This window comes from Pinus tabuliformis, chromosome J (assembly GCF_031772625.1).
Source record: "Pinus tabuliformis cultivar Carrire ecotype Pingquan chromosome J, CPIR1, whole genome shotgun sequence".
Classification (NCBI taxonomy): Eukaryota; Viridiplantae; Streptophyta; class Pinopsida; order Pinales; family Pinaceae; genus Pinus; species Pinus tabuliformis.
Window position 1 is genome coordinate 168,565,941 of NC_142295.1, and position 16,326 is coordinate 168,582,266.

Below are 16,326 nucleotides of genomic sequence, written 5' to 3' on the forward strand. Positions count from 1 at the left end.
ATGACTACAAATTGCATGGATTTCCAAAAGTCACTGTTAGTAATAGAGATGCCAAATTTAAGGATTTCTGGAAGGAATTTTTCAGAAAGATTTAAACATACCTCAACATGGGTTTAGCTCATCATCCCTAAACAAACGGTCAAACAGAAATTGCCAATAAATGTTTGGAAGCTTACCTTTGTTGTTATGTAACAAACAAACAAAATAAGTGGTTTCAACTGTTACACCTTGCAGAATGGTGGTACAACACTACTTATCACGCTTCAACCAAAATGACTCCCTTTCACGCTCTTTACGGTTATAAGCCTTATAAATGGAAGGAATTCACTATAAATGAAACAGAAATTCCAACAGTAAAAGATAAATTAAAAGAAAACCAAAAGGTTCTTCAGACACTAAAGGAAAATTTAAATATCGCAAGAAATCATATGAAACAACAAGCCAACCAACACAAAACAGAAAGAGGATTTGAGGTTGGAAATTGGGTGTTTGTTAAGCTTAAACCTTACAAACAGTTACACCTAAAATAGCAAGGAAAGAACAAATTATCACCAAAGTTCTACAAACCATATCAAATTAACAAAAAGATCAGCCAAGTAGCATACAGCTTGAACCTCCCTGACAAAAGCCGCATCCACAATGTTTTCCATGTATCGTGTATCAAAAAGTGTTAAAATTGGCAACTAGGGTCAAACTCCATATGGGTCACCTTATTTGTGACAGCTGATATTTTTCTTGGATTGCTCTCTCCGAGAAGTGTAGGATTGATCTAAAGATCATCCAATTCCGACATGTACAAATGGAGAGATGAATTTATTTGTATTATTGACAAATTGTCAAGGTCGGCCAGCAAGCAAAACAAGCATTTTAACCCCCAACTCATCCTCAACATTGCATATAAAAGTAGGAGACTTCAAGTCATTATTCCATCATCTCATCCTCACATCTCTCTCTCTCCTCACTTGATTGGGTACGCTAATATGGGCAGCATATCTCACACGTGTGAAGGAAGAAGGAAGATTTATATTTGGGTTGCATTGACCAGTTCGACTGAATTACAAAGTTGTTGTTTTGGGTTGCATTGACCAGCGTTGACCTCCTCTTGACTGCGGATTTGGGTGAGAGTCTTCTCCTTGGCAGGCCGCAGATCTGGGCATGAAAACCGAAGTGATCTGACCTCTAGTTTTACAGAGTTGTTGCTTTGGGTTGCGTTGACCTCCTCTTAACTGCAGATTTGGGTGAGGGTCTTCTCCTTAGCAGGTCACAGATCTGGGCACGAAAATAGAGGTGATCTAACCTCTGGTTTGACCCAATGTTGCAGGAAGCGCCCCCCCCCCCAGATCCTAGGCCCGAAGCGCGCCCCGTACGGAAGCGCCCAGGAAGCGCCCCCGGAAGCGCGCTTCCAAAAATGGCGAAGCGCGCTTCCGAAATTTTTAGACGCTTCCTGGAAATTTGGAAGCGCTGGCGCTTCCGAAGCGCCGAAGCGCGCTTCGTACGGCGCTTCCCAGACGCTTCCCAGACACTTCCCAGGCGCTTCCCAGGCGCTTCCCAGGCGCTTCCCATACGCTTCCCAGACGCTTCCGAGACGCTTCCAGAAAAGCATTTAGAAAATCGTTTTTTTTTCAATTTTTTTTTAAATTTTAGGTGAGTTTGCTTGTTGGGGGTGGGTCCACCTTGGGTTAGGGTGACAAATGAAAGCAAAAAAAAATATAAATATAGCAGATGCTCCCTCATCTGGTCCCTTGGTTCCTAGGTTCCATGGTTCAACAGCAACAGCAGGGGGTTCTTCTTCATCAGTTTCAGTGCCACGACTTCCAGAGGCACCATCTTCTTCATTGCCACCACGTGGAGGCCCGCCACCACGTTCTATTCGTGGTGGAAGGAGGAGAGATTAGTAGATATATTCACAATCTACTACTTTTTGTCATAGATTACTCATTAGACTTGTAGACTTGTGAATTTGAATTTTGAACCTTTTTGGCTTGGCGGTGACCAAGTGACATATTTTGTAAACATTATTATTTGAATTTTGGACATGACAAATGTTGACAGTTGCTCACTTGCTAGATAAATCATAATATGCTCTATGTTTTATGTTTTATAATATGCTTAAATGTTTTATGTTTTATAATATGCTTAAAAATTTGATGTATGTTTGTAATAGCTAGAATATAGATGATTGTTGTACATACTAGTAACTACAATGGAATCATGGATGCCATATCTATCTTGATTTATGCAAAAATATGCATGTTTTCATGTCTTCTACAATTAATTTGGTATTTGGGATGTTTGTTTTGAGTATAAATGCAAAAAAATATAAAAAATATATATATATAGCAGACGCTTCCGCAGACGCTTCGCTTCCTAGATTTTTGGAAAATGACGCTTCCGCGCTTCCGCTTCCGCTTCCGCTTCGCTCCCGCTTCGTGCAACATTGGTTTGACCAGCGTTGACTGCACTAATTGCTGGCCGCAGGTTGACTTTCATTGACCAGCATTTGACTAGACCTTTCGGACTGTTTTGGGCTAATTCATCTTGTTGTTGGAGGCCGAATTGACTGGCCTTTGACAGAGCTGATTTGAAGGTCAAATCTGACCTATTTGACCAGTGTTGACTTTTCTGGTTAGGGCTTTACTGCTGTTGTCATAAATTATCAGATTTGTAAATTTTGTACTATCTCTCTCTACTGAAATATTGAAGAATATAAGAAGAATTGATCAAGGGTTTCCCCACATTGGGGTTTGTCCCTGGATGGTGCCACATCTTGTGTCCTCTTGTCTTGGCTTGTCTTCTATTGTTTATGTTTATCTTCTATCTGCATTTTACTATCATGCTGATGTGATTGCTAAACTGAATATTGATATTGGGCTAATTAAGAAATTGAAGTAAATTGCTCTTAACCATAGAACATACTAAAAATTAACATGGAATCAGAGCTTAGGTGAAGACAAAGCCCAAGCAAGAGTGAAAGAGCAATCACCGAAGGCAGTTGGACAAGGACAAAGGCTCAATGGGTTCCTCATCCCACTTCCCGGCTGAAGACCAGCTCCGTGAAAAGTCTGACTATCATGGGTGGAAGATGTCTCTTGATCTGACATTAGAAGAGACAAGAATGGTGGAGCAAGAAATGCCTTCTAATAGAGGCAACCCCACTACTTTCTCTGCTCATGCCAAAAGGAGAAATAATGCAGGGTCTAAAGGCCATTTCAATGGAAAGCCCATATCTAAGGGTGGAAGGAAGGGGAGGTGCTTTGTTTGCAATAAGTACGAAGATATGGCTCTTAGCAAGATCAACAACCTTCCTATCCCAAGGAAGGACAATGAAGCCGACACTGGAAGACAAGGTGAAAAAGAGGACGAGACGATGTCAGATGTTGATGAACCTATGGATCCTATTGATCCTCCTCCCCTAGAGCCCTCCTCCTCCAAGAGGAGACCCTCATGGCTGAGGGAGACTCTTGAAGATGCCAAGAGACATATTGCGCACTTTCCATGAGAGCAAGACGCCGAACAAGTATCAAGGATACTTGACCGCCATGAGCACTATTATTCAAAATGAACTTTCATCATTTGAAGAAGCTGTGAAGCAACAACTTTGGAAGGATGCTATGAATGAAGAGTACGAGTCCATTATGAAGAATGATGTCTGGGATGTGGTCCCTAGAACCCAGTACAAATCGCTTGTCACCTCTAAGTCGCTCTACAAAACCAAGCATGACGCTGATAGAAGTGCTGAAAAGTTCAAAGCTCGCTTTGTTGCCCAAGGCTTCTCTCAAAAGGAAGGTGTAGATTACAATGAGATATTTGCACCTATTGCCCGATACACCACCATTCGCTCTATCATAGCTCTTGTTGCCTCGCAAGGATGGAACCTACATCAGATGGATGTCAAGACCGCTTTCTTGCATGTTTTGATCAAAGAGGAAGTCTATGTGGAACAACCCGAGGGGTCTGAGGTTCATGACCAGGAATCTCATGTATGCAGGTTGAGGAAGGCTCACTATGGCTTGAAGCAAGCACCTGGGGCTTGGTATGAGAGGATTGATAGCTATCTGATGAAGCTGACATTCACTAGGAGTGAAGCCGATCCGAGCCTTTACTTCAAGGTTGAAGATGATAAACCTCTCATACTAGTACTTTATGTGGAAGACCTCTTTCTGACAGGTGCGGATCCTCTCATTCACAAATGTAACAGGGAGTTGGCTTCCGAATTTGAGATGAAGGACCTAGGACTGATGCACTACTTCCTAGGGTTTGAGGTCTGGCAAAAGCCAAGAGAAAAATTTGCATCTCAAGAAAAATATGTTGTGAAGATTTTGAAAAGATTTGGGATGGTGGACTGCGAGCATGTGACTACCCCGATGGAACTTAACTTCAAGAAGTTATGTGGTAGTGTTGTCGGACCTGAATTAGGAAATGCTTCTGAGTATCGTCAACTCATAGGAGCACTGATGCTCTTGGTGACCTCTCGTCCAGATATATGTATTGCAGTTAATACGTTGAGCCAATATATCGTTGAGCCTCATCACACACATTGGATTGGTGCCAAGAATCTTCTGAGGTATCTTCGGGGCACAATCACTCATGGACTAAGATACACTGTCAGAGATGTAAGGCTGCATGTTTATTCTGATGTTGATCGGGCCGACAGTGCGGTGGATCGCAAGAGCACTTCTAGGTGTTGTTTCTCTTTGGGTTTTGCTTCAATATCCTAGATGAGAAGTAGAAGTGGGTTTCTTTGAGCACCGCTGAGGCCGAATACATAGCTGCGAGTATGGCCTCCTGTGAATCTGTCTGGTTGAGGAAACTCTTCAGTGAGTTGTTTGGACATGTGTTGGATACCACCGTGATCCTCTGCAACAACCAGAGTGGGATCCGATTATTAAAGAATCTTGTATTTTATGATCACTCCAAGCACATTGATATTATGTACCACTTTATCTAGGATATGGTACAATGAGGAGCAATAAGGCTCCATCACATTGGCACTAATGAGCAGGTCACCGACATTCTGACAAAACCCCTCGGAAAGATCAAATTCTTGACTTTCCGAGAACAACTAGGAGTCGTGGAGAGACCCTCTTATGAGGGTCCTGTATGATATGAACATTGAGCTATAGGAGCTCAAGGGGGCCTAGGGTACTTCTTGGAGCGATGGGCAACCATAAGGTGAGTGGTTCAACCTTCCCCTAGTGGTTTGTTGTGTACAGGGTGAGTGGCTCAACCTTCCCCTGCGATACCCCGTGGCGACATGTAGGCAGGAAGAATGGTTTATCCTTCTCCTGCTAAGACATCCCACCCATGCAGTCTGGGACTCACGGGAAGTACCTCTCATCTGGCCAATGAGTAGGGAAATGAGGAGAGGGACCATAGTACTATCGACGGACGCATCGTGTACTACTGTACTCCCTATGTTAGGATAATATTGATCTCGGATCAATTGGAACTAACTTCGGGTTAATAAGAGTGGTATGACACGCTCTCTTTATTGGAAATGACTTCGGGTCAATAAGAGTGGTATGAGACATTCTCTTTTATCTGGGACTGACTTCGGGTCAGTAGAGAATGGTATGATATCAGTAGAGAGGGAGTTGGATTCCAACTCCTGGATGAGCAGGAAGCAGAAGTCGGTTGCTATAAGCACTACTGAAACCGAATACATAGCTATGAGTATGACCTCGTGTGAATCTGCCTGGTTGAGGAAGCTCTTCAGTGAACTGTTTGACACATGATAGATACCACCGTGATCTTCTATGACAACCAGAGGGGGATTCGATTGTTGAGGAATCTTTTGTGTTATGATCACTCCAAGATTATAAATATCAGGTACCACTTTATCTGGGATATGGTACAGCAATGAGCAAGAAGGCTCCAATGCATTGGGACTGATGTGCAAGTCGCAGACATTCTGTCTCTGTCAAAGCCCCGAGGAAAGGTCAAATTTGTGACTTTCCAAAACAACTTGGAGTCGTTGAGAGACCCTTTTATGAGGGTCCTGTATGATGCATGCATTGAACTCTGGGAGCTCCAGAGGGCTTGGGGTACTTCTTGGAGCAGCAAGTGACCACTGTGTACAGGGTGAATGGTTCAGCCATCCCCTGTGATACCCCGTGGCGACTTATGGATAGGATGAGTGGTTCTCCTATCGAGGCATACTACCCATGCAGTCTGGGACTCATGGGAAGTACCTCTCATTTGGCCAATGAGTAGGGAAATGGGGTTAGGGACCATAGTAGTACCAATGGACGCATCGTGCATCTACCGTACTCCCTATGCTAGGATGACCAACATTGATCTGGGATCAATTGGAATGGACTTCGAGTCAGTAAGAGTGATATAGTTCACTCTCTCTTGATATTGATTTGAGATCAATTGGAACTAACTTCGGGTCAGTAAGAGTGATATAGTTCACTCTCTCTTGATATTGATTTGGGATCAATGAAACTGACTTCGGATCAATATGAGTGGTTTGAGACATTGTCCTTTGATATTGATCTGGGATCAAATGGAACTGACTTTGGGTCAGTAAGAGTGATATAACTCACTCTCTTTTGGAACTGATATGGGATATGATCCAGTGATATGACACACTCTCTTCATATGGGACTGACTACGGGTTAGTAGAGAATGGTATGAGACATTCTCGATAAATTCTTCTTCTTCATGGCTCAGCAGAGCAGAGCAGTGCAGGGGACTGATGGCAAAGATAGTACAGTCTGGCAAATGGATCAGTAGATAGAGTTCTCCCTAGTTGAGAGGGAGTGTTAAAATTGGCAACCAGGGCCAAACTCCATGTCGGTCATCTTATTAATGGCAGCTGATATTTTTCTTGGATCCCTCTCGTCGAGAGGTGTAGGATTGATCTAAAGATCATCCGATTCTGATAAGTATGCATGGAGATATGAATTTATCTGAGTTATGGGACAATTTGTCAAGGTCGGCCAGCAACCAAATAACCCCACATGTGCTCAACGTTTTAGTATAAAAGGAGGTGACTTGATAGTCATTTTAACACACACTTCTTGTGATCTCTTCCTCTCCACTTGTCTTTGGGTTTTTAGTGGGAAGAAGAGATCCTAAGAAACTAAGCAGCCCTAAGGAGAGGATGCCCTAGCTCAACACTGTCATGGAGAAGGCATGCCCTAGATCTAGATACAAGCAATGAAGAGAAGGCTCTACGTCCTAATATGGTAGCCAACATGGAGGGAAACTCTTATGGTGGACACAAGTCTATACGCTGTCCATATCAAAGTTGCCCTAAACATTGTTCATGATATAGTCACCCTAAACATTCTATGTTTTAGCAACAGCAAAGAGGGACAGAACAGCGTGGTGTTTTAAGGTTGTTTCTAGCGTATGTTTGAGGGTCGAATTGTTGTGAGGGGAGGTCGAGACAGCTCCCTAGAGGGCCGAGGCAAGGAGAGGCTGGTTCAACCTGCATGGAGGTGTCTTGGGTGCAAAATTCTTGAAGGAAGGGCGGTGTATGGTGTTGTAGGTGGGCCGCAGGTCCTAACTCTCTTTGGAGGGCAGCGTGGAGTTGTTTAGGGGCTATCTATGCCTAGGACAACAGACAAGGGTGCTAACACCTGTTCAAGACTAGGCCGCAACAAAAGGGACACTGTTTGTGTAGGTATTTAAGGGTTGTTGCAGCATGCACATGCCCTAACTAGGGACAGCAGTACAGCAGACTTGAAGCAGCAATTGTGTCATGTGTTGGGTCAAATATTTGGCCTGTTTTGGATCAATTTGTTGAGAAGCCATGGGTACATGATGTACAGTGTGAGTACATGTTGTACAATGCAACATAGTGCACATAGGAGCAACAATGCATAGCATGTTGTACAGTGCAGCATAGTGCACATAGGAGAAGCAATGCATAAGCATGGTGTAGATCAGTGTTGTTGGACATTGGTGCCGCAATGGGACAGCATGGTAATGATGGACATATAGCAACAGCAAGAATGTATTGCAGCACCATGATGATGAGGTATTGTAGCATGCATTTGGGCATAGTGCAATGAAGAGCTCAGCATAGTGCAGCAGTACAGTGATGGGTACAGTCATGACTAATGAAGCATGATGAGATGCAGCATAGTGATGACGGGTGCAGCATGGTGCAACACAGTGAGGTGCAGCATGATGATGAGGTGCAGCACAATGATAGGTGATGGAGTCACCATGGAGAATCAATTGAAGCAGCATGTCTTCAACTGAGTTCAGCTACCTCATGTATCATCTTCTTAGAGATGATCTATGCTCTTATTTAGATAAGTCAAGGTGTTGACTTCTGTTGTAAATGTACTACCTCTCTCTCTCTCTGTTGAACTATTGAAGAACATATAAGAAGAATTGATCAAAGGTTTCCCCACATTGGGGTTTGTCCCTGGCTAGTGCCACATCTTGTGTCCTCTTGTCTTGGCTTGTCTTCTGCGATTTATGTTTATGTTCTATCTGCAATTTACTATTACGCTGATGTGATTGCTAACCTGGAAAAGATATTGAGCTAACTATGAAAATTGAAATAAATTGCTCTAAGCATAGAACATACCTAAAATTAACAGTTGTTTACTTTTTAATATACATCTTTATATTAGAAAAATTCAAATATCAATACAAATCCTCTAGCCTCCTCTATTCCCTTGGGACTCAAGGAGGTCAAAGGTTCAAGAGTAAAACATGCCAACCTAGTTCTAACTGCCCAACATCATGAGGGTCTCTCAATCCTAAAGAACAACACAACCCCAATAGCGAACTTGTTACTCAATTATTCATGGGAAAGTTAGAAAGAAATAGTCCCAACCCCAAATAGCCTAAGGGATACCTTGCCATCAATGAGGGGAATATATATATAGTCTAATGGTTGAGCTCAACCAATTATTTGCAATGTTGTTACGCATTTAGCTAGTTCCATGCCACCCAGTGCTCAGTTTGGATACCCTTGTTGTCAATGGGAAAAAGCAAACACACACACATACACAAATATATTCCCACAAACAAGGGGGTCTCATACACTAATTCACTGTCTAGCTTGGTCGTGGTCACAAAATTAAATTATTATTATTATTATAGATAAATAGATCGATAGTGAAAATCAAGTCCAATGCTTTAGCTCAACTATTATCACCAATGTTGTTAGGTATTTAGTTAGTTCCATGACACCAGGTGCTCAATTTGAATCCACTCAACTTAAGCATGCTAGTCTATGCCAACAACTTTACTATGGATGCTATCCGCAAATGTGAGAAGCATCACTTGGCTTTCCAATGAAGTTTTTTATTTAAAACGAAATATTGGAAAACTTGGCGATTAGACAAATAGAAACTCAAACGTCACCTGAAAACATTGACAAAAGATCGCCTGCATTAAAGATTACAATTTTTCAAACAACTTCCGATTAGCAATTAACTACAAATGTTCTATTCCAAGAATTTCATATTTCTCCCATTTTTTCTAAGTTTTATTTTTACTATGATACTTGATGGTTTTTTTTTGCAAATTTTGAAACATTTTCAAGCAAAAAAATAAAAACTTAAAATATAAAATAGTATTAAATATAGTGTTAAATTTGGCAACTAGGGTCAAAGTCCACCTTGGACAGCTCATATGAGGCAGCCGATATTTTTATTGGATTCCTCTCTCTGAAAGGTGTAGGATTGATTTAAAGATCATCTCATTCTAACATGCACAAATGGAATTATGAATTTATTTTGTTTATGGACAAATTGTCAAGGTCAGCCAGCAAACTAATGTAGGCTCAGAAGCCCAACAGTCACATCTATTCATCCTCCACGTTTGCATATAAATAGGTGGTGTCTTTGCCTCATTTTGACATCACTCACCTTCTCATTTCATCTCTCTCTCCTCATATGATTGGGTATGGATTTCAGGACAGCCTCTCTCCACACATGCGAAGAAGAAGAAGACAGTTTTCTGCGTTGACCGAATTCCAGGGAAGTTTGACCAGCGTTAACCTTGTTTGACTGCGATTTTTATGGGATGCTTTCTGTTTGGGCAGGCCGCATTTCTGGGCACAGAAATCGAGGCAGTCCGTACTGTTTGACCAGAGTTGACTGCAGAATGGTTTGACTGCAGTGTTGACCAAGTTTGACCAAGTGTTTTGGGACTATTTTGGGCTGATTTGGATTGCTGTTGGAGGCCGAGTTGGCTGAGTTTGACCGAGCTGTTGTGAAGGTCAAAATCTGCCCTGTTGACCAGCGTTGACTTTCTAGTTAAGGGCTTTCTATGGCTGTTGTTTGACTGAACAGGTTTCACTTTGATTGGACAAGTGAATATTGCATATTGTACTCTCTCTCTCTCTGCTGAACTTTTGAAGAATAATAAGAAGAATTGATCAAAGGGTTTCCCCACATTGGGGTTTGTCCCTAGCTGGCACCATATCTTGTGTCCTCTTGTCTTCGCTTGTCTTCTCCTGTTTTATTAATATTCTATCTGCATTTACTGTCATGTTAATGTGATTTCTAATCTGGAAATTGATATTGGGCTAATAAGAAAATTGAAGTAAATTGCTCTCAAGCATAGAACATACCATTGTTATCTAAAATTAACATATAGTGATGTCAAATCACACTTCAACATTTATAATTCAATTTTTTCACTCCAATTTTTTTAGGAAACTATTTTACTATTATACTTAGTGAATTTTTTCCAAATTTATAATCTTTTAAACCTTGTCAAGCACGTCTCTCTCCCTCTCAAGAAATGTCAAATAATAGTTGTTGGATTAATCACAACTGAAGTTTGACATTCATGATTCAATATTTAAAATTTCAGATAAAATGATTTAGTCCTTAAATTGACGCTGGCCCTGTTATATGGGGTCATCTTTTAGTAACAATCTAATCTACCGACAACTATGGGATTCAACCTGTATAAATTCTCTACCGGGGAGCTCCCAGCATTCTAACAGGCAAATCACTAACCACAGGCATGCACCCAAGATGCAAATATGTGCACCTTGCACCTGGTGCATGCACCCAATGAACCTGTGCACACACCTAGCTACTTAGATGCAAGCCAAGGTTACCAAAAACGCCTTCCATCCATCATTTCCATATCGAACATACTTCTGGAAGAAAGCCATAAAAATTCTTCTGGTATGAGAGTGTGTACAAATATAAGCTGCCGCATTTGGAATTTTCTAAGCTGATTTTCACTTTTAATATTATATATCATCTGCCCATTTCCAGAAACTTTGATTGTTTGTTTCTAAATGCGTATCCTCGATATGTTTATCCTAGCATTCCTTTAAACGTTCACCCTCGAGATTTTAAAATTTTCATTAGCTAACTACTCAAATTTCTTTAATATCACGGTTTTTTAAACTCCAAATCATCAAAGATAGTGACCGAAAGAACTATCGTTCACATGCGAGTCATAGGTAGGCATAAAGAGATTGTATTTCAATAAATAACTCAATATTAAATATATAGTGAGGAATGTTTGGTACATCTTACCAACAGTGATTTGGTCTGTCGATGTCGAAACTGGAATACCTTCTACACCATCCTCCCTCACAGGTGTGTATACAGCTACAAGCCTATATCCAACATCATCTACATTTGCCTCGTACATGCGGCCTATTTCACCTGCAATAATCATATGTTAACAATCCAGCCTTAAAATAGTTTTAAAATTTTATATGACGTTTCAGCAAAGGCACCAGGAATTTGAAGAGTTCAGAGGAATAATTATTATACAATACATATGAAGTCATACTAAACATTTGTTGAGCATTCCTGTTTTAATACACAATTATTTCATAATGACATGCTAAAAATCAGTAACCCCATCATACAAAATAGCCAGGTCGAATTTCCATCAAAAAGTTACCTTTCATATATCTGTACACTCCATAGTGTCTACTTACGTAGACAGCTCATTAATCCAGATTTCTTGCCCATTCATAAATGCTAAGATAAGATCTGCCTAATATCTGCCCCACCTCATAGCAAGAACTCATATACTTACGGTGCAGCATGCATCAAGGCGGGAGAAAATGTTATCACGTAACCAATGATTCAAATACCATGAATAAAGATTTATTAATCTTGATCCGATATACATATAATTTTGGCAACTATATCCCTTATATTGGAACAGTTGTGGGTTCATGAGAAGAAAAGCAAAACAAGAAATCAGAGGGTATTCTAAATCAGTGTATTTATGGCCACTATTCAATCTCCGGAATAATGAGTCCCTTGTTCAAGCTAATGATGGAGTTTAAAACTTTGATCACACAAAAAGATGATTGATGCATTAAGTTTCATTCAAATAAAACAAATATCTTGCAAATCTCAGAATCAAACAGATGGTTCGCATATGTTAGTTAAGAGATCCTCTTATCTCCATTCTCAGTTAGGTATTCCATAATGAAGCCGACACCTTGAAGGTTTAGAATATGTCAAGCTAAACCTTGAAATGATTCGGTGCAAAACCAAAGATGACTTAGGAAATTAAAACCTGAGACATTAAATAAACACGGTCACCTATAAAAAGCCATTGTCTCCCTGACAGTAAATTTTCCAAAATTCACCAGAGAAACAAATCACTAAGCAGTCAGTTGCCTTAGCATCATACACGTTACTGTTTCAGTGTTGCCTTTCTCGCCAATTTATCATATTTATGGCGATAACTTGTGGTATTTTCTGCAAAGAAATAATTCAGAGGTAATTTATCACAATATGGGCAATATTTTTCCAATGTTTCCAATATCCTACGTTTATGATGTCTGCCAATATTTTGTTGATCCTAATATATAACACTGGTTATATGCACATATGGAAGAGGTTATCAAAATTTCTTATGCAGGTTCTACTAGGACATTTCTCCCTTCTATCACTTTCAGAAGTTAGAATTCATTTTCTAGTGTTGTACACCCTACATATTTTGTTTCTCTGGCACCCTTTCCATTCTATGGACTTACAAGAATAACATCACACCTAAACCATAATCAGTAGATTCATTCTCCTTTGAAATTGTAGAAGCATATGGGGAGCATCATACAACCTCCAAGCGTGATTAATGCATCACAAAAAGGAAATTTAGCAAGAAGTAAGCCTGCAAGTAGTATGTTCGAGCATCCTTTGAGTTGAAAAAGTTGAAAATGAACTTACAGCAGCATCCTTTGAGTTCCTAAGGTTTCAAGGGCAAACACAAAATGTTATGCAGTTGTTGAATGTTAATGATTGTATTGACTTGGTGTAGGATAACCCAAGTATTGGGTTGGATGTGAATTATGAAGACGAGCATGTTCTCTCCTTTGATGAAACTTTTTATTGTCAATAATGTTGCATTAACTACATGATATATATAATCCAGTGTTTCTAGTAATGTAAAACTTTAAGAAGTGATAAGGCAGCTAGGGCTCCATGTTACAAAGCTTGAAAGCCATATCAATATGTGTATGCAATGGACTACAAAAATGTGAAGGGACATAGTCACTTTAAAGACAAGCTAGTTAGCTCAGCAACTTTTCTGACAAAGCTTTTGTCATGTATGTAGTGGTAACCAATATCCCTCAAGCATGCAGCATTGAATGCTAATCAGTATTTGAGAGTGAATGGTAAACAGCATAAATTCCACAGATTACCAAATGACCTTGTATAAACAACTGGAAATAAACACAAAGATATGATTGTTTCCGAATATACCAAGGAATTCTATCAATTTGCAATTTGATTCAGACTAGATGAACAGGAAGACCAAAAAGTGGCAAGGATGGAACAAGTTTGAAAGCAAAAAAAAAAAAAAAATGCATGCTTAGGAGAAGATTGTAAGCAAGTTGCGTGAGAAGTTCTTACTCAAAGGTTACCAAAAAGACAAGTACAAATAACACAGAGATATGATTGTTTGTGAATGCACTAAAGAATTTTATCAACTGGCAATTCAATTTGGACTACCTGAGATGAGAGACCAGCTGCAAGAACTAGGAGAAGTTATGTCAGACAGAGAGATGACAACTATGGTGCTCAATGCACTACCTGAGGAATGGGGCAACTTCACATCAAGTATATATGCCAAGAAGGAAGCTACCCTGTTGAATGAACTTTGGTCTCTATGCAAAATGGAGGAGACTAGACTCAAAGCCAAAGATGACGTGGGATCAAAGGAGCAGGCATTTACTGCTATCGCCAAGAGAAAAGGGAAATTTAGCAAGTTTGGTCCACAGAGATAGGGTAAAAGAGATATGTCCAAAGTCTAATGCTTTGGCTGTCAAGAATATGGACACTATAAGAGGGATTGTCCTAAGTTCAAGAAGTACAACAATAAGAGAAAATGAGAAGACACCCACATTACCCAAGAAGAGAAAGAAGAAGATAAGAAGCAAAAGAAGGAGGACCCTTCGGATCTCTACTATGATTCAGATCAACTTCTTCACATAAGTCTTCTTTAAAGTTTTGGGTATCATAGGAACATGTAGCAGTTGGATAGAATTCATGATTTATGAATGGCGTCTTCAGGAATATAGGAGCATTATGTACAGATAGCTCAGATAAAAATATTCATGTAGGAAGGATGAAGCCATTAGATAACCTCATCAATGCATAAGGGAATGATCATGATGAAGAAGAATCATCTTAGAAGGCCACTATCATCAGCAAAAAGGAGCATTTGCAAGATGAGGACTACAAGAATCCTCCGATGAAATCTTCAATAGAGGGTTCATGACTTTAAGGAAAAGCAGATGTCTCGATAAGAATTCCACTTATGGGGATTCAAGAAAGGATGATATGTAGGCAAGGAAAGATGTAGCAAAGCAAAGGAGATTGAGGTAATCTCAATCTAGGAAGTTGTCAAAGGAAGTTGAGATGATCAAAGAAAGAACTAAGATAAGGTATGTATGCATCTATGTTTCTCAAGTCATGTCATTTGTATCAATAAGCATGGGGAATTGCTCTGGTAGCATGGTCAAGGAATGGTAGATCTCTTTCATTGAAGAAAATGCATGAAGGCATGGTTCACTCATTAATAAAGGTGAACATGAGAAATGTCTTCATATGGAGTATGAGGTGGTTGACAAAGTAAATCTATAAAGAATCATATGAGATAAAGAGATCAAGGATAAAAAGGACACCATGGACACTAGGAATCAACATCCGAGAGATTAGTTGAAGGCATCTCCCAGAAAAAGGCACGAGAATTCTGATGAAGGAAGAAAAATATCAAAGGACCCTTAACACCAGGAAAGGCCTTGGAGATGTGAAAATGCAAGATGTTGATGATTCAAGCCAACAAGATGTCATGATGGAAAGCCATTTCGTAAGGTACTATTTGATTTAATGCTATGCTTTGATTTCTTGAATAATATCTAGATAGGTTCATGCAAAGCTACTGGAACAAGGGTTGTAAGTACAAGTACAACTAGCATTCATGTCGTGGGTGGAAAATTCCTGAAAGAAACATGATGAGGAATAAGTAGCCATATGACGAAGGCTCCAAATATGTATCAAGAAGGTCACTTTCCATGCAGAAAGGAATGACATGACAAACTAAGGAAAGTGATCGATGGTTGATGCCCTACAAAGAAGAAGCTCGACTGAATTTCATGACATCAAAGAAAGAAAGTGATCAAGCAGCTAAAGGACCCTCAAAAGAAGTTGTTGATGAAAAGGAGAGTCCCTAGATGAGAGGGAGCTCTGACAAGTCCCTAATTAAGAGGGAGCTTGGGCAAGCTCTTGGTCAGAGGGAGCTTGGGGACATTCCTTTATAGCAATGGGCATATCTTTCCTATTTGAAAGGGAGAGATAGACACAACATTCTTGTCTTCACTTGGGAAGAAAGAATGGAGGATTGGGTAAGATATGGTCCTCCGATGCTCTTTGAAGATGTGTACGGCATACAAGATAAGAGTAGGCAAGAAGACCGATATTCTTTGAGGGTTGGGAACCCAGGATCAGAATAGTCCTAGAAGGTCATACTCAGTGAGCACCCGGGTGGGTATGTACCTTGAGAGACAATGATGAAGGTGTCTATAGTCATTGGTCTTGCCAACATTGTGCTCTAATCTAATAAGAGATAGAGTTGTCAACAAAGGCCTTGTTGTGAAAACAATGTTGGTTACTATGATGCTAGAACAGATGGATTGCCAATTCAATTTCTCTTCTGTGAATTCTTCAGATTGAGAATGTCCAAACACCTTGTAAAGTAATTTATGAATACCTCCCTAGTTAAGAGGGAGTGCTAAAGAAAGTGTAACTAGGCTCGGTCTTCATAAATCTAATTTTTATCTTTGTACTTGTAAAAGAAAAGAATTATTATTTTTGTCATTATCAAGAATGGGTTTCTTGCCCATTTGATAGGTCA

General features: G+C 40.1%; 1 protein-coding gene across 1 annotated transcript in view; it reads right to left on the minus strand.

Annotated features, from left to right (window-relative positions):
• Window positions 1–16,326, minus strand: part of AIR9 (Outer arm dynein light chain 1 protein) — a 160,884-nt gene that overhangs the window by 30,889 nt on the left and 113,669 nt on the right. Inside the window, exon 34 of the mRNA XM_089377429.1 lies at window positions 11,478–11,609. Within this exon, the coding sequence (XP_089233555.1) occupies window positions 11,478–11,609 (132 nt within the window). The remainder of the gene's footprint in view (window positions 1–11,477; window positions 11,610–16,326) is intronic.